This window comes from Glycine max, chromosome 5 (assembly GCF_000004515.6).
Source record: "Glycine max cultivar Williams 82 chromosome 5, Glycine_max_v4.0, whole genome shotgun sequence".
NCBI lineage: Eukaryota > Viridiplantae > Streptophyta > Magnoliopsida > Fabales > Fabaceae > Glycine > Glycine max.
In genome coordinates this window covers 35697011-35719934 of record NC_038241.2, presented here as the reverse complement: position 1 = coordinate 35719934, position 22924 = coordinate 35697011, and the positions used below count along the sequence as shown (strand labels likewise).

The following is a 22924-nucleotide window of genomic DNA, read 5'->3' as shown; positions in this document are numbered from 1 at the left end:
AATTATGTTATAAAATAAATAATGTTGTTATACATAACACTAAACTTTCTAATGTGTATTTAATGCGCATGTAAATTTAAATAATAAATTTTGTGATAATTAATTTTGATATAACTCATACGAATTATTTAATCCGTATGAGTTAAAAAAAATACTTACAGATCACGTAATTCGTAAGTGTTTTTTTAATTTATTAATATATTAAATTATTTAATAGTAAATATATTTTATTTATAAAAAAGTATACAGATTAAATAATTTGTATAAGTTATATCAAAATTAATTGTCACAAAATTTATTATTTAAATTTACATGTACATTAAATATACATTAGAAAGCTTAGTGTTATATATAATAATATTATTTATTTTATAACATAATTGGTCTATTAACTTAGTTGGTTAGGACGTAATGTCAATAATAATCTGAAAGTGATAAGTTCAATTCTTACTTAGGGGATAAAATGAGAAATTTGTGAAATTATTGGATGTAATAACAATTTCACTAAGTTACGTGTAGTGGTGTGCCCATAACAACGATGACTAAGAAGTTTTCTTTGATCCAACAACCTCTGCTAAATAAGAAAACAAAAACCACGCAGTTTTTTTTTTTTTTGTAACAGTAAGACAAATACTAAATGATTGCTGGCTAGATTCACTTGACAATCAGATACTTGCAACTAAAAGATGCCAGCAATTCCCTTTTGAACTTTGAGGTCCCTCGTGGTTAGCAAATAATTGACGAATATGGTTAGTAATGACGGCAAAGAATAATTTCTCTATCCATTTCCTTCGGCTTTAATACTTCTTATGAATAATAAAGAAAGAAAAATATTTAAATTAAAATAAAGAAATGAAGATGTTAAACCCAAATTAATTTTTGAAAAATTTTCCTTTTTTTTTCTAATCAAGCAAGGATAAAACATTTTTTACAAATTTCAAATCCCATTTTTGAATGTCACATCATTATATCAACTCACATAATCTCTAACACGTCATTATAAAATTGATTATAAATTAGATTTAATTAATTATAAAGGTATGGAGATTTGATTTGAACAATTGAAATGATAGGATTAAAGCCTCTCATTCATTAAATTACCTATCAATAACTCAATTAAGCATAAAATCTATATATCTAGAGTGATTTCTGTTGGAACATTTACTCGTACCAAAATAAACTCCAAACCTTGTATTAATTAAGAAATTCTGACATTATGTGATTCGATCATATTCTCCATAATGTGATACGTTGGGCTTTGCTAGGCTCTGTCATCCATTGATGATCTTACCTTAAATAAAATTGTCTTCCATAAAGGACATCAAAAACCTCACATTGCATTTCAGTCCATTTGCAGAACTTGGAAAGCTAAATCATGCTTAATTAAATGTCAATAGACAAGCATTGTTAATTATCATAAAGAGAAATCTAAGAATGCAGCAACATGCTAGAGATTAGAAAAAAAACAAAGAGGAAAAGAAAGGAATAAAATGGGAGACAAAAGAAAGCCTTTTAGCCAATAGTAAATATAAAGATACCATCGAGTTGCAAACCACATTCTGGGCCAATCAAACTAGGCACATTATCATATTCAGGAATTGCTCAGCAAACAGGTTTCAATGTATAACCAATAAACAGAAGTTATAAAGCAAAGAAATCAGCAATAACAGCATAATCTGACATCAACATTATTCAAATAGATGCTAACAAAATTTATGAATCAATTTCTTGTAGGTTCCATCTCAATTGCAGTACAATTTTCAGGCACATAAAAGCACTAATATAGCAGGAATTCAATAGTCTAGACGAAACTAAGAAAAAAAAACTCATTATAATAAGACAGTAACGAAAAGAAGCAACATGATATGATAAACTCGTAGTCTACTTTTCCTTGCTGGCAACGCAAACAAAAAGACACAATCTAGTAGATAGAATAATTCTCACTAGCCCCAGGCCAGAAGTTTTTGTAGATAGCCTTGGCAATCGGAAGAATAGCAATAAGGGCAATCTGAAGCTGGTCTGAGCTACTTGTTCTCACAGAGATCTGTCCACTGAGCTTGTTGTTCAATCCAGCGCGAACAGCCACCTTATAACCTCGTCCAACAGAAAATTGGGACTGAAGATTAGCCCCCAAAGCCAGGTCTCCTCTCCACTTCACAAGAGAAAGGCTCAGTGAAGACTGGTCCTGGCCAATTGGAAAATCTGCCTCTCTAAGCCGCACTTCAACATTGGCACCATAAGCAGAATCAGTTTGAGACTTCACAACCCCTGTGCTACCTACTAATACCACGCGTTTCCCGACAGCAATCTGATCCTCAACTTTCAGCCCAGTAGACACATTTTCACCAAAAAATGTCACAGACACACCAGCAGAAGTTTTATTTCTTTTGAAATTTTTTAATTTGGTCTCTCCTCTAACAATGTAAGCTAGCTGCTTTCCAATGTTTTGAATGTCAAAGCCTGCCATGGCTGATCCGTTCTCTCCAAGTTTTGCAGCAACTGAGGAATCCAAGTGCATGCTGAAGTCTTTCTTATCCTTTGTTACCTGAACAGTAACAGCTGCTGGGAATTTATTGATGATGGCTAGACTCTGTTCAATGTTTACACCATCATAACCACAATCATGATCCCACCCATGGCTGTCTAAGACTGGCCTTGTCAGGAGCTGAGAAGTTGGCTCTAAGAAACGGTATCTATAGGCTGGATTGTCACTGTCAAAGGATGGTGGCAGGGCCATATCAGGCAATGGAACTGGCACTGCTGCTGGACTTCCATTCTCTTGATCATCTTCTTCCGTGTAACCATAGTCATTTTCTTTAGTGTTACCTTTTTTCTTCATCTCTCTCATCCTTCTCAACTCCTCTCTCCATTGCTTTTTCTGTAGAAGTTTCACCCGATAATCGTACTCCTCAAAATATGCTTTCTGCTGCTCTTTAGTAAGCTTAGCAACCTGAGATTTCTTCATAGGCTTAAATGGTGGGAGCTGGTCATACTCATCCTCATCTTCATCTAGATCAGAATCAGATAAATCAGCCATTTCAATATCAGAATCACCATTGTCAGCCCCACCCTGATCAGCAGGGAGTTTTGGGTAGGTACGTGTCTGCAATAACCAAGACAACAAGTATGGAAGTGGTGGGGAGCGAGGACGAAAACCAAACAGCCTGCGCTGGTCAAATGGTGATTCTTGAGTTTTTGAAACGTTACTGGCTTCAGAAAGAATCTTCATTGAGTAGCATAAGAGCAACAAGAGAGGCCTCCAACTTTGACCATTAGGAAGCACCTTCTGGCCATCTCTATTTTTCCGACAAGAAGGATGATTTTCAACAAGAGAAACTGGATTCATTAAGCTCGGATTCATAAGACGTAGGTCCCCAACAGCTTGTCCAATGGTTTGTTGAACTATGTGAGATCTTTGAGCAACAAATACATCATAACTCAATGGGGCACCTGATGGCCCGTCTGGAGGAGCAGAGGCAGCATGGGTCAGAGTGACTATGACATTTCGCCATATTGATGAACCCAGGACACTGGTAATTGATCTTAACATTGGCAGATCATTCATATCTCTAGTTTGCAGGTCCAGGCGATCCACGTACAGCACAATATCAGGGGGAGATTTTTTAGTCAATTTCTTCACCGCGGACAGGACTTTTGTATTGAAATTTTGTTCAAATGCAGAGGACTTGAGGCCTGGTGTGTCAAAAATCCTTATCTTCACTCCATCAACCACCCCAACAATTTCTGTCACAGCAGTAGTAGCAGGACCACAAGCATTAATGCTGGTCTTCGTCTCACCAAAAATTGAATTGATCGTAGCACTCTTGCCCACACCTGCTTTCCCAAGAACCAGAATATTTACAGAAAAATCAAAATTATCTCTTGCCTCAGCTTCAAGCTGGGAAGCAGTCTCCTTTGCAGACTCTACGCTAAACATTTGACCACTTTGCCTCCCCGCAACATGTGTCATCCGGTACAGTACCTGAGCTGCTATTGATTCTTCGGTAGTAAAACCCAGCCTATGAACCAGTCTCAAGTATTTGACCCTAATTTCATGCAATTTCTCCAGTTTCTTTTTCTCCTCTTCGCTCAAATTGCTATCAGAAATGGCACTAGCTCTACTAATGGAAGGAGTAAAAAGACTCGGACGAGTTTGCCTCATGGCAGGTTTACCTGAGGAGAGCGATGATCCCAAACCAGCAGGGCGCTCAACAGAGAAAAGCCTGGACCCATCTTGAGAGGTTATTGTGATACTGCCGCCATCCTGGTCCGCACCAGACGCCGCTTTCAAAAGAGCCGCCAATGTAGCAGTATCAAACAGCTCCTTGCCATCTCCTTCATCATCAGTCTCCTCTTCTTCATCCGAATCGCTAACAATCTGGCCATCATCCCGGGAACTCCCGCTGGCACGTGATTGCTGTAATTCCAAATCCTCCAGGAACTTATTGGCAGCATCCGTGCTTCCAAACACCACTCCATCACCCTTCTCATCCGACACCGAACCATTAATCTCCCTGTCACCATTGGCACCAATCTCCTCCACCTCCTCCACATGGCTCCCAATTTTCCCATCCAATTCCGAATCATCAATCTCCCTGTCACCATGATGACCAACCTCCTCCTCCACACGGCTCCCATTTTCTCCCTCAACAACATCACCCTCCATCTTTACCTCATCTTTCTCAACAAACTCCGAACCTCCACCACCTTCCTCGGGAGGAACAACAATGTCACTCTTCAACCCATCTCCATCATCTCCATTCTCACCAGACACATCATCCCCACCAACGACAACACCTTCAGCACCCGATTGACCATCACCCCCATCAACAAGCTTATCAACAACCTCCTCCTCACCCTTCTCAATGGGCTCAAAACCATTATCCAGACTCACCCCACGACTCTCCGGCTCTTCTAGCCCTTTAATCTCAGACTCATCAACCCCCAGCTCATCCCCAACAACAGCAACCCCAGACCCCAACACATTAACCTCGACGCTATCAACAACAGCATCTACACCACCACCATCGTCCTTTTCAACATCAACACCCTCACTCTTCTCATCCACCACAGAATCCGAATTGTCGGTCCCACCGTCGTTAACTTTCTCCTCCACCTCCTTCTCTTTCGCCTCTTCCTCATTCAATTCAACAGCAGCAGCCTCAAACCCTTTATCAGTACCACTCAGTTCGACTCCATTCTCCACGGCAACAACACCACTCTGAATCTCTTTAATATCATCATCACCGCCAGAAGCCTCCACAAAGACCTCGTTACTATCGCTAAAATCCCCCTCCTTCATTGCCTGCCCCGATTCCTCTTTCTCGCCGCCTTCCTCCAAAACGACATCGTTCGCAACCTCAACGACGTCGTCCGCGCCCTCAACAACGGAACCGTCTTCATCATCGTCCCCGGACACCTTCGCAACGGGCCTGTGGGCATCGTCGGGAGGAGAATCGAGGACGGGCTCAGAAGAGTTGACGAGAAGGGGGCGGGAGGGTTGGGCCTCCAAAGCGCCATCTTCAGCGCTTACGAAGCCATGGTGGTTCTCAGAGTCGGAAGCGGGAGGGAGAGAGGGCGATTGGTCAGAGAGGAGAACAGAGGTTTGGGGAAGAGAAGGGTCGGAAGAAGAAGAAGAATCCATTGGAATGAATTTAGAGATAAGGTTTTAGGATTGGATGAGGCGCAGCGAAAGGGTTTTAAGCTCTCTCTCTTACGCTACGGACTCAGCCATTCTTATATGTCTATCCATCCATCCATCCAGTAATGTTATCGAATCCCCACTCAGGATCACTGCTACTACTACCATACAACAACGCTTGTCGTCCAAACCCTTTTTTTTTTTTCTTTCTTTACTTTTATTCTAGCTAAATAATCAAAAATTTAAATTTAATTCTTCAATGTATAAAAATATAATAAATTAACTTTCTACATAATTTAATTACATATTCATCCTAAATTTAATAATTTAATATTAAATTAATCTCCAAAAATACTCCTTATTATCAAACTAGTATTTGACCTTTACAATTTGATAACAAAATCATATTTTTTACACGTTTAAAAATTAATTTTTTATTTTTTATTTTTCAAGAATTTATTTATCATCATCATATTATACTTTTAAAAGTAAATTTAACTATTTAAAATTTTTATTTTTATGGTATGTACACTTATAGTAAAATGATTGGACATAAATAATAAAGGATTAATATATTAAAGTTAATATTAAATTGTATGAATATTATTCGAGTTTAAACTTTTGAAAATAGTAATTTTTAATCAATCTTTATTTATTTTACTATTCAACTCTAAAGTAATCAGGAATTTTTTTCCTCTTGAATTGAACCATTAAGAAAAAAAAAACTAATGCATTTATACCCCACCCGAGTCTTATTTCTATTTATTTATCTCTATATGAACTGTTGGCTTAATTATCTCATCAATCACATAAATCTTTTTTTTCCTAAGAAACCTGAATACATAATCTCATGTTCCTCTTAAAAAGAATCATATGTTCACTTTTTTTTATAAAAAAAAATCAAGAATATAGAGATGAGTTGCAAAGAGAGTTTAGAGTTTATTTGGTGGCTAATATACGAAAAGATAGGATAGTTATTTTACAATTGTTGTAAAGGTTTTTTGTTTTGCGCGGATATGATATGACAGATGTATTATCCCTTATCCTATATCTTGTAATAGAAAATAATACATTTTTCTTTGATAATTTCATTTTAAACCAAAATATTGTCACTCATAAAAATATTTTGCGGTCTTCTCCAAACAAAAATATATATAATTTGCGCCTTTTATGATATTTGTTTATTATCCATATATATACACACATAATTTTCATACCTTCACTCTCTCTACTCCCTCGCATTCAATTTTGTTTGAATATTCTCTTTTCATTAATGGTAAACTTTATGATACAAATTATTTTAATGATAACTGATGATAAAAGTTATTTTTTTAATAGTAATAGAAATAATTATGATATAAAATACTTTTGAATTAATGATGACATAAATTACCATTTTTAATCAATTGAATTAGTTATGATTTTATCATAATTAATTTGGTTACTGCTAAAAAAAATTGTATCATAGTTAATTCAATTATTTATTATAAATGTTAACTTCTATTATACTATTCATACCTAATTTAATTTCAATGAAAATAAAAATTATTTGTATCATATTCGATTTCTATTAAAAAGAGAAAGTTATGTCATAATTAATTAGATTTTTTACTACTATTAAAAGGTATGCATTGGCAAACTTGGCATGTGATGTCATGATGATTTTATGATGTACGAGCAACTTCCTTTTGTCTATGAATAAAAAAAAAAAATATGAATCAAAAACTTCCTTCGATTTTGAGTTTGTTGCTCCCAGCTTATCTTAGTGGAGTGTCAACTCCTCTTTTATTTTAATGTAATTTCTCTTCTTTGGCCCTGTTGAACTGAAAAAAAGGCATTTTTTTAAGAAGAGTTATTTTACATCTAAAATTAATTACAGAACATAAATGTGTTTTTGTCGTGTATTGTGCATAACTAAAATGCATTTTCATTTTATATGGAGAATGCATCCCTTAATTTAATGAAAACATGTTTTCATTATGTATAGTGTACACCAAAATTGTATTTCCATCAAAGGTGTGTAAAAAATAGAAATAACAAACAAAGTTTTGGGTGTTAAAAGCAAAAACTAAGGTGGAAAAAGCATTTTCTATAATTGGGTTGCTGCATAAATTATGATATAAAAAACAGCAATGTACTAGACCAAAACGCACGAAATAGCTAATGTGTAACCGTGTGTGTTTCAATTTCTGATGTGCAATGCAATTATTTTAAAAATAATAATTTAAAATAGTATTAGAAACATAAAATAACATTATTTTTTTTCTGATTCTAGCCGAGATTTCCTACTAATCATGAATGCCCTCTCACAAGTGCTATGACACAAATAAAAGAGTCCTTTATGTTTGGTATATCTTCTGAAAATAGATTCTACAATTCGATTATGAAGTTTTTAGAAGGTCCCTAAACCAAAAAAATTATTTGATAAGAAGGACACTTATAAAATAAGCAAAAAATGCTGCCTTTCAAATACAAGGAAAAAAAAACTTGCAATTATAAGTGGGCTTTACATTATTTAGTTGTTATCACTACCCTAAGGGAGGAGGGGAAGGCCTGGAAGACTTGAAGTTCGATTGAAGTTTTAATAAGAAATATTGGCTAATTGCTGAAAGAAAGTCAATATGAAAGGGAATTGTGTGTCATGCCATTCATACTTTTAATACGAATTTTCTTTCGTACCAAGAAGCATTTCCGAAATAATTATTATGTTTATAAAAATACTAAAAAAATATATCAATATAAAGACGCGTGAATAAGCTAAAATTATTGCCTTTTCTAGATTAATGTTTTCTTGGATTTGTCCCTTGACCGGTAGTAGTATGTTGTGTTTTGTAGTGTAGTGTAGAAAGGATAACTTAATGGATGGGTTTTCTTATGAAAGGAATTTTGTTGGTATATATGCTCGTGTTGTTATTTTCTGCTTGGTACGTGTTTCTCCTTCCTTCCTCTTATTCCTCATCTTAATTGAAAGGTTAAAATTGGATACTTATTTCCTCAACTGAATATTCATTTTTTTAATGTCCATTTGTTTTTAAATAAATTCTAGGTGTAGTAATATACATCGTTTAACAATAAAAAATAATTTTTGGAGCCCTAGAAATTGGTATCAAAATTAAAAACAAAATGCGAAGTTAAAAATGGAAGATTAGAAAACCCGAAACTAGAATCACACATGGACACCTAGCAAGTTCTCGACAACATTTTCCATCTTTGATGGTGGCTACAAAGGTTGAACACTTGAGAGGGTAAGGGAGAGAGTGAGAGAAAAAAAATATAAAGATGTAAGGTAAGGAGTATTTTAACTCGTAATGCATTACTCAAGGTCAATTGATCAAAACGGTGCCCATAAAAAATAAAATATAATGTCACTCAAGGTTAATATACTCTATACTATTGCCTTTTCACTTCTCAACAAAACTAAAATACTTCTTTAAGTTTACTCACTATATGAAGTCAATGAATTATTCAACAGTTACTACAATCCCCTTAAATATTATAAAAGAATAATATAAATAGTGGAGTAAACATGGTCACAATTGTACTTTGAATCCACAATTCTGTTTATACAAGACCTTTATTATCGCTTGCAATGTGCCTGAAACTTACCCAGCCTAATGACTCATATTACAAACTAGTCCTACTGGCAAGGCCCAGATATTTCCACTGTAACTGGGTAAGTTACAGCAATTTTAGACCAAGGTGGAAGGCTTGAAATTGTAAATTTACACATGATTTAGATTTTAGTGTCAAGAGTTGGTAAATGTACACCTTAACATCTTATGATTGAAATGTGAATTGTATAGCATTTACAGGCCAAGTTATAACTATGCTAACAGTGGTACCTGGCAGTAAAGGCTATTTTGCATCAGAGTGGGTTGGTAATCTTCCTATAACTATAGATGCCCATGTAAACAAAAAAGTAAAGTTTCAAGTAATGAAATGTACACATTTGTATTGGATATCCATTATAAGAAATGAGTTTCAAGTAATGAAATGCACCGTAGTTTAACTTTGTAAAACAAAGAAAGTACTTTGCACCATAATAAGGAAAATACATTGTTTCATTGTTGTCAAAACTCAAAAGGGCAACAGTCATAATTGAGTACAAATTAGCCACATGACATGTATAACTTATACAGTTATACAATACAGTGTTACTGTCAGTGACATTGGCCTTTTCAGTGGATTTCAGCTTCAGTCATTATGTCAATGAGTATCTCTACTCTCTAAACACACTTCAAGTGGAACACCAAATACTTCCCTTGCCTCATTGGAGACGAGAACAAGGCATCAACCAGGAAAAGGAAATTCAGCCAAAACCAAAGCAGACACACACAATTAGCAATTGCCAATAGAAATAGAATCAATTAAACTAAGGAACCACCAAAATTATTCACACTCTCTGTCCTATGGATACATTAAATAGCAAGGTTCTGAAATCACTTACACAATTTAACATAAATTCATGCAAGGAAATGTAGGGTAACTTAATTTCGATAGGGTAGAACCAAGCTTTGAACATAATCATCATGGGAGAACAGCGGCACTTTGTCGTTGAAATCTTCAGTACGGACTATTCTATTATCTCTCCGATTATAGAAAATGTATTGGGAACGCGGGTAGTTTGCCAGCAACATGACATCATCATTTTCAAACATACACAAAGGCGCTGCCAATAATTGCCAAGGTGGAAAGAGTTGAACAAGCTCAAAACTCATATTCAGCCACGGAGTCCAAGAGTTTTCAACTCCAAATTCCCTCATTAGCCAAACAACAAAACGGGTTCTGACTTGCTCCTGACCATGATAAAGACACAGGCAACCCTTCAAAACCCCAAGACTAGGGTTGTCAGCATGTTCAGAAAGACCACCAGGCAACAACAAATACTTATATGTCTCCATGTTTAGATCATACGAAAAAATTACCAACTGATTCACAGTATCGGTTTCCCAGCGAACTGCTAACCAGTTAAGAGTGCCACTCACAAGCTTTCCATCGCGTCCTCCCCAAAGTGGGAAATCAGGGCAAGTTACAGTTACAGTATTTCTCCAACAAGTGTCAGTGTCACCCAAGCAGTGAACTCTCACCTCCCAATTGTTTGTTTTAATGTCCAAAAGGAGAAGCACCACCTTGTAAGTGTCACTCAAATCATCGTAACCAAACCCAAAGCCAGGATCATGATCCTGGGATGAATGGAAAGTTAAGTGAGACAAATTTAGGGACATGATCCTTGTGGCCGGGTTCCAAAACCGGACCCGGTATTCTATGGATCCATGTCTAACAAGAGAACGAGAATGATAAAGCAAGGAAACCAAGCCATTGCAGGAACCTATGAAAAAGTATCCGGGGTGTAATTGGTGGCAAGCATCATCAACAGTGGATGATGGGTTCTCAAGTAAACCGTGAATAGAACAGGGTCCGATGAATTCGTCAGACAGATTAAGCATGCTATCTCGGCGGCACCTTAATAGGAGGTGGGTGTTTTTGGAAGCCCTTTGATGTTGAAGGTGCAATTTGACGAATGCGGGATGGAAGATGAGGGAATTCCAAGACTTGGAAACGCACCTGAAACGCATCAGAGATTTCACTGGAACCCATGTTAGAATTTCCACTATCAGGTCCTCACTGAGTATCGCTGCCATCTTTGTTAGAATAGAACCCTAGGAGACCGGAACAAATTAGGGGTGGAATTACACATTAGTGCTAGATCTATGCTCTAGCCTATTATGGATTTTATATATATAGATTAGATATAAACAAAGTATTGATGATTTGTTATATTTTATTTGATAACTTGTTTTTCTTGCAAGTATTCTCTCTTGAATGACTAATTTTTTCCATGTTTAGTAGAATTTCAACATTGATTTGTCACGTTATAAGATACGAATGACAAAGATGAGAAAATAAAAATTAAATAATATTTCAAAAATATGTACTACAAAAAAATACGATTCTTATCATAATAACTAGATTTTAAACCCTTCGATTAAATCATATTTTAAAAAATATTTATATGTAGTATTTATATATAAAAAAATTATGTAGATTAATAAAAATAATTTTTTTAAAAATTTAGTAGCATATTAAATATAATTATATTAAAATTGATAAAAATAATTAATTACATTTTTAATTGATAATTATGAAAAAATGTAAGCAAGTTGAAATTTATTATGAATTATTCTTTTTCCAACTAATATTAATGATGTAATACTAATATTAGATGTATAAATAAAAAAAATAAAAATTATATTCTTTTATATCTGTATTTAGTTTTTTTAAAATATATTTATATAAATAAAATTATCAGTTGTTAAAATATTTAGTAATATATTAAATATAATTTTATTAAAATTGGTTTAAGAAAATAATCCTAAATTATAAGATAGTTAAAATTCCTATTATTGAAATTAAATTTTTTATTTATTAAATTGAGTATGTATTGTATTTAAAAATAAACAATAACAATAATTAATGTTATTCAAATATAAATATATTTAGTTGTATATTATAAAAATATTGCATTAATAACATTAAAAATTCATATTATTTTTTCTTGAGTTCATTTTAATTTTTTAGTTTTATTTTTTTAAAATATTGCAGGTTCACAAAATACACGTGATACCTTACATAGCACTTCAAGACATGTATATGTGTTTGTCCCTTAACACTCGGACTTCTTAATTGACGTGTGTGTTACCTCTAACATCTTATGTTTAAATGTATGTATTTGAATATCTTTATATATTCGCACGTAGTTAATTGGCTACAAAGTCACACACATTATTTACAAAGTCACACACGTTATCTGCAAGGTACAATCATCTATTAGTTTTTATCTTTGACATTATTTATAAGCTAGCTATTATCTATAATCCGATAATTATCTGTAAAGGCTATAACGGTCCTTACAAACAATGACCCACTACTCTACTCTTCTCGTGTAAATGTCAGGTTCCCTCGAACGCTCCGCACATTACAAACACAACATTCACATTTACTCACACCTCGGACTTTCGCCACTTATATGCATATACTTACTTATTTCTCTTAACTTATATTCTTATTTCAGCGTCAGAGTCCTTTTTTTGCAGGTCTTCCCTCCTGTCTTCTTAACAAAGACACCTTTCTAAACCAACTTGTAAGGTATGGGACCCCACATTCATCCTGTCAATCCTAATGTGCTCAATTTCTAGATTTTGGTAAAAACAAATATTTTCATGAATTGAAGACATATTTCATCATTTATATTTTATATTAATTAATTGTTGGGCTTTTTGTTAATATTATAAAAAGCTTACATGATTTATTCATTTGTAGGTTTTAATTTATATTCAACTAAAAAAAGTATACTATATAATTTCTTCTTCCTTTGACAGTTCTTTTTTACCAAAAGGAGTAAATGTTTTCGTTATTTTCCAATCGGGGATATGTTATAAAAAATGACCCAAAAAGGAGTAAGTCGTAAAAGTGTTACGATTTCTGAGTTAAAAGTCGTAAAATTATTTATAACTTTAGTTTTTTTTTTTTTACAACTTTAAAGTCGCAAGAAATTTTTATTTTATTTTTTGGTTTTACGACTTTAAAGTCGTAAAGCCTTTTTTTATGGTTTACGACTTTAAAATCATAAACCACTTTTTTGCTTTTTTTAAAAAAATGTTTAAGTTTTTTTTTTCAAATTTATAATTTTCTTAAGTTTTTTAAAAAATATTTAAATGTATAATAAATAATATTAACTTGACTTATTATTAGTATATTTTTTATAATTTTATTTGATATGTTATTAATTTATTTTAATATTTTATTATTTAAAACATGTTATATATTTTTAATATTATTTTATTTAAATATTTTTGTTCATTTAAAATTTAGATAATCTATTAATAAAAATACATAATAAAATTAAAAACAACATAATCAATACATTAGTATAAAATAATAACTAAAAAAATAATTGAATATATATAATAATTTATCTAACTAAACCCTAAATTAATAATATCTAAACACTAATTAGTAAAACATAAAATAATAACTAAACAAAAGTAAGTTAACATGTATAATAATTTAATCTAACTAAATCCTAAATTAATAATAACTAACCCTAATTAGTAAAACATAACTATACGAACGCGTATACACCAACAACATGCCATCAATATATGGATATATACAAAATAACAAAATGAAGAGTGAAGTCGTGTGATCTTCCACTACTTCAATAATTCAGTTGGAGCAGCGCCATCCATTCTTCTTTGATGCTTCAATCTTGACCATTGAATCCTCAACAGTGAAATTGTAGGAAGGAGCATGACTTTGAAGTGGTTTGTTTCTTCTTGACTTCTTTGCGGGCGAATTTGCAGTTGCTTGGTCTGCTGTTTTGGGCTATTTTCATTGCATAATGCACTTATATTTTTGCGTTTAATGCAGAGATTAACATGCAGTTAAAGTGATACAAAATGCTGAATAAGACTGCACCATTTTGGTTTTACATGGAGCTTATTTAATGCAGTGTTTTAATGTGTGCACATGATATCTCCTTTTAAGTTTATTAAGTATTTTTATTAATAAATTATATAATTTTTAAATAAACAAAGATATTTAAATAAAATAATATTAAAAATATATAACATGTTTGAAATAATAAAACATTAAAATAAATTAGTAACATATAAAATAAAATCATAAAAAATATACTAATAATAAGTCAAGTTAATATTATTTATTATATATTTAAATAATTTTTTTAAAAAAATTTATAGAAAAAGAAAAAAAAACCTAAAAAAATTATAAATTTGAAAAGAAAAACTTAAACATAAAAAAAAGAAAAAAAATGTTTTACAAATTCAAAAAGAAAAAAAGTTTTACAACTTTAAAATTGTAAAACTAAAAAAAAAATTATGACTTCAAAGTGATAAAAAAAATTAAGTAAATAATTTTACGACTTTCGTTAAAAAAAATAAAAAATTGTGTTATCACTTCTAACTCAGAAATCGTAACACCTGTTATAACTTATCTCTTGTAAAATAATTTTTTAAAACATACTCGCATTAAAAAATAACGAAAATATTTACCCTTTTGATAAAAAAAAAGTCTCCTTTGACGGCAATATGAGAAAATGGAATAACAAAAATCAAGTTCACATTTCATAATTGTGATTTAAATGTGCAATACCATTATCTTTTTTATTTTTGGTAAATCTGATGCTTTGTTGTTTCGAGACTCACATATTTTCTAAATTAAAATTTTTTGAAAATAAAAATTATTTTCAAAAAATAAAAACACAAAATGAAAATAGAAAAAAAATTAAATTAAATACACCCTTAAATTTCTTAAGTTTTCTTCTTTTTTAGCATGAAATTTATAAAATTATACAAGGAAGTTATATTACGATGCAGAGGGCAATAATTATATTTGGAAATGCATATTATTAACTTAGTTAACATTTTTAAAATTATATACTTACTAAATATTTTTTCTCTGATAAAAAAATACTTAATACCATTTATGTATTCTGTAAAAAAAATATGATTAATGTATGCAAATTAAGTACTCGTTAAATGTAATTAGGTCCCTTTAATCTAATCAGGTCCAATTAACGGATATGCAAGAATCTGAGTTGAAAACATATGCTTCTAACTTGATTGCTTTGTTTAAAAAAACTTAATTATTTTTTAAAATTATATAATAATTATCATTAATGGATCAATTTAATTTCTCATTAAATGTAATTAGTTGCCCTTGAATTGATTTTGATTTATTTTTATAAAAAAACAGACATATATTTAATTTTTTGGCACATAAATATTTTTTAGTTTGTTTGATAAAAATTCCACTAAAGTTTATTTGATTTTTAAAATGGAAAATTATCATAATTTTTTTTATAATTTCAAAATCAATTTAAAACAATTAACTCTTTTTTGAAAACCCAATTCATGTGTGTAAACAAACAAAAGATGGAAAGGATTAAAAGAGACGCAATGAGAAATCACAATTATGAACTTCCACAATTAAAAATGAACCTAATGAACTCATACAAGCATTGAAATAAGACATACTCATGACATAGATGATACCACATATAAAAACACACACAAAGAATAAAGACGTTCTAAAGAAAAGGAGAAGAGATGAAACACGTAACAAAAATCTTTAAAAAAGGATGAAGACGTAAAAAGAAAACACAATAAAAAAATGTTTATAAAATACGAGAGTTTTTTCATTATTTGTTTTCTCTCTTCTGATCAAAGTTAATTGTTTCTCTATGCTTATTTTTCTTTTCTGAATCTCCAACACTATCAATTAATCGCCTACCCCACTGCTTTACTTTTTTCTATGTTCAGATTAAGTATTATTGTAACACCTGAAGAAAAAAAAAATGCACTATAAGGATTATTACTCAATTTTAGAGATAATGATGATTACTCAATTTCAAAGATAAGAATGATTACTTAAAGTTATTCACCAACTAAACAATCATTTTCCTAAATTCAAATATGTGTATGCACACAAAACAAAAATATGTAAGATAAATGAAATACAAATTCACATAAAGAAAATGCCTCAAGAGAAGAGGCAAAAGTAACAAAATCTTTTAGTAAGATAAATAAGATTCAAATTCAGACCAGGAGAATTCACAAAGAGGATGCAAAAAATCATGAAATTCAATGGAGAGATGAAAGAAAAGATTATGTAATTATTGAGGAGGGGAGGGTGAGTGGAAGAAAAATGTCTTGAACTTGTTAGTCAAATCAATGGCCTCTGTGGACTTAAAATCTCAATCTAATAACTCACAAATGTAAGTATGATGTATATTTATTGAATGATATAAATTAAAAATTTGATCCAACAACTAATAAATCTTAAAGCTTCTTTTACATATCAAATCTATAATTGTTGATAAATTAGAATTTTGATATGACTAAGTTCAAGTTTACTTTACAGGTAGTATATAGATAAATGATTACTCTTCGACCTTACAATTTATTTTTTTAAATCTAATTATTATAACAAATAACTATTATTAACTATTACATTTTAAAAAAATGATAAAGATGAGAACAACATTAAATGAGTTACTCAATTTAATCTCTCCTATTTTTTATAGTGTTATTTAAATAAAATAATAATAAAATAACATTACGTAGTAAGAAAATGTCCCGTATCTGATTATAAAGTATTTTAATACCTAGAGGATAATAATTTGGAATATAATTTTATAATTATTTAATGAATTAAATAATAGTTATTGATAACAAATACTATATTCTTTATTTTATTTCATTTTATTATATTAGAGTAATTTATAATTATTTATTATTATGGAAGTTTTAAAGAAATATTGCGGATTTTGTCATTACATTATTTGACTGTACTTTAGAATTATAAATATTATTTTATTATTATGTCTAATTTTTATGTAATAATTAATATGAATGTTTATATATATATATATATATATATGTATATATATATAATTGAGTTTTTATCATTAGTAAATTTAGTTTTCTTTTCATAAACAATATTATAAAATAGTGATATAGTTGAGTTTAACGTGTTGATGCAGGTAAAAAAATTAAAATGTTTTTTTAGTTACAACTTTTTTTTAATAGATATAAAAGAATCATATAAAATGTATGTAACATTTATTTTTTTCAAGTAACCCGTGCAGGCGAAGGGTGGCAGGACAAATTCTAACGAAAGACGGGATTCATTTCAATATCAGCAAGTCATGTGAATCTTATTTATCTATCTATTAATCACTGAACAAAAACAACTATCAATATCCATCACCAATCATGGTTGAAACTTCTTCGACTGTCACTAGCAAGGTAAATAAATACGATTCAACCAAACAAAACCCCAATCTCTAACCTCTCTACAGAACCAAATACAAAGAAATGCTCACCATAAAAATCTCCCCTACCAAAGGACAATATTTGATAAATCACTTCAATTTACATTTTACCTGCATCATGCGACACCCTAACGCTACCTACCACACACCACCTACAGTGTTGTACAAAGCTAGAATGAAGCAAAAGTGGGATATCCAAAGCAGGTATTATTGATATTGTGATATACAATAGATCCCCACTGTCTAAGGTATCATCATTTCTGTAGTTTAGGATGCCCTATCTGATGAAGTTTGATCATTTTTATTAGAATTGATATTGATATTGGATTGTGATTTGTCAGCTGATGCCACATCATCATTCTGATTCTTGTCTTTCTTTGAATTCAGAAACCGACCACCACATCCTCTTGGTCTTGTCAGTGCATGCTTGTGTCGAGATTCATGCAAGTATGGCTGCAAGATTTATTATAAGAACAAGTACTTCCAGAGAAGAGAAGCAGGCAGCTTACAACAATAACAACGCTACTTTTGGTGTCATTAGAAAGAACTATAAAGATGCAGAGAATGATATACCTTCCTATTCCTTATAATTTTATTTTCTGATTCAGCTTTCGCACGGTATTGTCTACGTCTTAATATACCGTGATATTGTTTTGCATTGACAAACACAGGCTCCTCAACTGCATCAGTTGGCAGAGGAACACCAGCTTGCTGAATTCCCATTAACTGAAGATGGACCTGGCACAGGATAAGGCTTAATAATTGGAGGATCAGAAAAAGACACAAGAAGCCACTATAATATTAATAGAATCAACATTAAAGAATTAGAGCAAACCATTGGCTGCCCACTATAGGCTTGTGGGGGATAAGGTTGTGTATCATAGGGAGCAAAGATGCTTCTATAGTAAGGATCTGGATATGGATACACATGTGGTACCTTCAATTAGATAAGAAAGTAACATAAATTAGTACAATGCATAAGAAATTTACATTTTAAAATCAAATACCAAGAACAATTCTAGTGCAAACAGTGATTCTGAACAAACTTTAATATCACATCTAAATAACAACTGACACCAGTACTCACTCGGGCAATTATTCATTTACCTTCAATATCCATGACAAAAAACTCTGGTTTCTTAAAAATCAACCTTAATTCACCAAACACAACCTCTAAAGAACACTTTTTTATAAGAAAAACTTCAGATTGCATCATTATTTGCCAGACCAGAAGCCTTAAGTTTTCGCATGCCAAAGTAGGTACTGATTAAGAAATTCAATTTTAACTATTACACGATCAAGAAATTTATGGCATCCAGAACTCCTTTCATATAATAGCTACTTTTCAAATTAGCCTGCTGTGGCAAATTAGGAATGCCACCTTCACGGGGAAAAAAAATTTAAGAGCCAATTTATTCATGAATTAGAGGAAGAATAAACCTGGGGAAAATTTTCATCATGATTTGCTAATATTCAGAGTCAATTTGCTTCAATGACAAAACAACAGCAATGTGTGTCTATCTTATACCTACAACAGCCAAGACACATTGGATGATATACAATGGCTATGGCCTATATAAAACAAAATATTCCTTAGTATTTCTGGAATTGATTAAATATTAGGACGCTGATTCAAATTAGACTGATGATGTCAAATCATTGAAGAAATTTATATTTTGTTCTTCCAAGACAAAATCAGAAGAGAACCCAAAGAAACTTGAAGTTCATACCATTGCATGCCCAGTTCCAAGCTGGCCAGGTGCTGCATACTGTACATTGACATTCTGGGTACTAATACCTGGATCAGATATTCCATTTACAGATGGGGGCTGCATTGGTGATTCTGACTGCTGCTGTCCATCATCTTCATTATCTGGATAGACATTTTGCTACATAAGTTCAGACAGTAAATTTGTGCTTGGGATGGAGTGAGGGAACAAGTGAAATGCTTCAATAGTTCAATTTAAGAAAAACACCAAATTTCCAATAGGATAATAGCAAAGAAGCTCAATAAAAAAGTAACACTATCTTAAAAACGAACCTAGTGTTTTATAATGCATGAGCTGCAATCAGAATGCAGAAGCATATATCACAATAGGAACACAAACTCCAGATTTATGTTGAGTTTGTAAATACAGAAGAAACAGTGATTGTCAAAAAACATTAGTTTGAAGTGAATTTTTCTGCCCAAATCTCTCAACTACCAAACATGTGAGCACTTATAATTTCATTCCTTTCATCTTAAATTTACCTATCTTCAACTTAATGCACACTTTTTTTGCTAGAAAATAATTTCCTCAGCTACATAACAAGATATTGCTTCAAACTCCTGCATTCTAAAACTAATCCCTTTATGAATTTTTAAAAAATTAGCCTGGATGAGGGCTAATTCAATAGATCAGTCAAGAAAACAGAGAATCATAAACAAAGGTGGAAAAAGAAATACAAAGGAGAGGGAAAGCAACATAAATATTCTCAAGCAATAGATACAAATGACTCTTCATTTCTTACTAAGTCAGAATGCAAAGGGGTCTTATGTTCAAAGAGACAACTTTAAGGGGGAACTGATATTTTCACCCCATACCATGAGACAGGGAAATAGATAAAGCAGAAATAAGAAAGGCGAGTAATCACAATAAGTAGATGAATATGAATAATACCTAAAGACTAATATTATCTAAAGTCTAAGCCCCTCCGCAGTCCACCCTCCAGCGAGACAGAAAGAGGAAAAACATGAAATAGACATTTTGGCTTCACTTGTTCCAGGTATTAGTATTGTAGTACAGCTATAGCATATAATATCTTAAAATGTGAGTTTGAGCCTAATTCAACTTCAAAAGTTAACTCATGGGGTGAGGGTTGCCTCCCACTTTATATACTCTGTCTTGACACTATCTCTAACTGATGTGGGACTTGGGTTTTTTCCAATACACCCCCTCACGTCCAACACTTTTTGGTTTGGTACGTGGATAATATGGTGGGTGACCCTTTTTGATGAATCTTGGATAGGCTTTGATACCATCTTAAAATGTGGGTTTGAGCCTAACTCAATCCTAAAAGCTAACTACTCATGGGGTAAAGGTTGTCTCCCACTTATATACTCTATCTTGGCACTATCTCTAGCCGATGTGAGACTTAAATTTTTTCCAATACAAATATATGAACACATTCATAGTTATTAGTTATTGCAGTTCACCATTTTCACACAGTGAAGTTTAGAGTCTAGAGTACACTAGAGTTGCTGAGGGCTAGGTTCTACTCTAATGAACAGCAAAGCAGTAACAATACATTGACATATTTTGCAGGTCAGACGGGTGGCCAGTGCAGGAGTTAGGTAAAAACAAAAATGGTTACTGGATTAGAGGAGTACGAGACTTATTAAAGTTGAAATAAGTTTTGAAGTTCAAATTATGAAGATAAAATAAGATACTTTAAGTTTAAAGATAGTGTAAGGTGAAGCCATGTGTAATAACGAAAAATAAAATAGCTAGGATATATTGATTGCAGTCCCTAGGCAAGACATACAAAAAAGATGCTTCTCAACGCATGATTAAAAGTGAAGCTAAAATGTCTATTTCATGTTTTACCTCTTTCTGCCTTGCTGAAGGGTGGACTGCGAAGGGGTTTACACACAACATAATTGCAAAAGAAGAGGATGAAGATAAGGCATAAATCATTTTATGCAGCTTCTGTGCAAGAGTATGGGTTCATTGACTTACATGATTAAAAGATACATAGGCAAACCCAAAAGCTAGGGAGCTATAGATCTATCACACTGAGTGGTCAAAATAATCTTATAACAAAATAATTTTCACAAGGCAACTAATACGGAAAGGGTAACATCCAGTGTAGTTCCCTATGAATTGTAGCCAAAGATTAAAAGTTACTAGACAGTAAGAAACATGAGTTTTATGCAAATAAAGAGTTTAACTTTCTGTTCGTGAAAATTGTCATTTTTTTTTTCTTTAAGAAAGGTGTTTTTTACTATTTCTTATGATTTTCACTAAGGAATAATTCCAGCACACAAAATACAAGATAAAAGAAGATTTTACTACACTCACAACAGTAGTTATTCATCTTTTACATCTTCAACTTTACTAATTTCTGTTGAATAGAAGTTTCTCCATTAACAATTCCATTAGACTGAGACAAAGCTATTGTTGTTGTAACAATCCCATTAGACACAAAAACACCAATGATATTGCTCCATGTGTTGTTATTTGTTAACTAAACTTGAAAGATGCGGGTAATCCACTCATTATAAATGGAAAAGTTACAGTAAAACAATAAAATGGATCAAGGATATTGCTCATGTAAAATACCAGTAAGGTCGTGAGCAGAGGTCATGTTTCGTGAAGCACGTAACACTGTCCAAACCTGGAACCATAAGAGAGATTGTTAACAGAATTTAGAAGTATTTCAGGTGCATTCTATACAGATAAAACAGAGTGATAGAAACAGAAATGAAAACTAAAACACCAGAAGCCAATAGTATATACATATTGGTTATACCATATGTTAACATATATCCACAAAGCCAGAATATAGAGAGGTAAAAGCACATATCCAAGTACAAGTGACTCAAGGGTGAAGGAAAAAAATTCACATCCCAAGCACAAAACCAAAATCCACGTTCATTCTTCACAATAAGTTTCAATCTGATTAAGAAAAATGAGGGCATAGTTAAACCCAATTTCAATACAAGCAGAGAAAGGGATAACGGAACATTTGAATAGCATCCTAAACAAGGGAATTCCATTAAGCCAATCGAAAATAGGAAAAGTGAATTAGTTTCGTGGTTCCTTGAGGTGAATTGGAGGGAGGAAAATTAGGGTTTAGAGATTGGAAATGAACCTTTGCAGTGCAGCAGCTGAATTATGTCGTTGGTTTGAGAGAAAAGTCGGTGTTATGTTGTGTTGTGGGTACACACATGTACTACGCTGAACCCTCCCTATCCGCACACCAAATCATTATTTTTTATGATTCCACCTAAGTGTAATAATTTATAATACCCCTTCATCCGATCTTGAATTTGGAATTGAATCAATTTTTATACTACCAATACAAGGGTTTAAATACTTTTTTTCCGTGATTTAATGCATTTTTTTATTTTTTTAATTATGGCAAGATGTGTTTATTTTTTTCATCTTTAAATTTATAAGTGTTTTAGATAAAAAAAATTTACTGTTTAATTTTTTTTAATATTGTAAAGACAAAAAATAAAATAAACTTATTTTATCAATTTTTATTTAAAAAAAACGTTAAATTTTGGAAAAAAAGTATTTAAACCAAGAGAGCAAATTACATCGTTAGGCTCCGATGCCACAATTAAAGTAACTGGGTGAATTGTGGCCGTCGCAATGGGGTGCTGGGTAACAAGAAGGGTAGTAGTGTCCTCAGAGAGGTGCAGGAAGCAACTGCCTACA

The 22924-nt window shown here is 32.0% G+C and overlaps 3 protein-coding genes across 6 annotated transcripts; all 3 read right to left on the bottom strand.

Annotated features, from left to right (window-relative positions):
- Nucleotides 1–1712: 1712 nt before the first annotated feature.
- LOC100777600 (translocase of chloroplast 159, chloroplastic) lies at nucleotides 1713–5777 on the bottom strand. Its single transcript, XM_003524182.5, has one exon. It carries the CDS (start codon nucleotides 5642–5644, stop codon nucleotides 1922–1924), a length of 3723 nt encoding a protein of 1240 aa, XP_003524230.2. The 5' UTR covers nucleotides 5645–5777; the 3' UTR covers nucleotides 1713–1921.
- Nucleotides 5778–9645: 3868 nt separating this feature from the next.
- On the bottom strand, nucleotides 9646–11419 carry LOC102662843 (F-box/kelch-repeat protein At3g23880). The gene has a single exon (XM_006580151.4). The coding sequence runs from the start codon at nucleotides 11281–11283 to the stop codon at nucleotides 10129–10131; it is 1155 nt and encodes a 384-aa protein (XP_006580214.1). The 5' UTR covers nucleotides 11284–11419; the 3' UTR covers nucleotides 9646–10128.
- Nucleotides 11420–17370: 5951 nt separating this feature from the next.
- Nucleotides 17371–22450, bottom strand: NF-YA04 (nuclear transcription factor Y subunit A-4). Of its 4 annotated transcripts, none has more exons than NM_001362790.1 (6): nucleotides 22353–22450; nucleotides 21821–21875; nucleotides 19229–19371; nucleotides 18334–18435; nucleotides 18072–18236; nucleotides 17371–17951 (listed from the first exon to the last, which is right to left on the bottom strand). In NM_001362790.1, the coding sequence occupies exons 2-6, from the start codon at nucleotides 21843–21845 to the stop codon at nucleotides 17766–17768; spliced, it is 621 nt and encodes a 206-aa protein (NP_001349719.1). In that variant the 5' UTR covers nucleotides 21846–21875; nucleotides 22353–22450; the 3' UTR covers nucleotides 17371–17765. The 4 variants fall into 4 exon arrangements, with proteins under 4 accessions (NP_001349719.1, XP_014631211.1, XP_006580213.1 ...); XM_014775725.3 differs by having other exon boundaries at nucleotides 19229–19387; nucleotides 22353–22432; XM_006580150.3 differs by lacking the exon at nucleotides 22353–22450 and adding an exon at nucleotides 22011–22346 and having other exon boundaries at nucleotides 19229–19387.
- Between the last annotated feature and the right edge of the window lie 474 nt (nucleotides 22451–22924).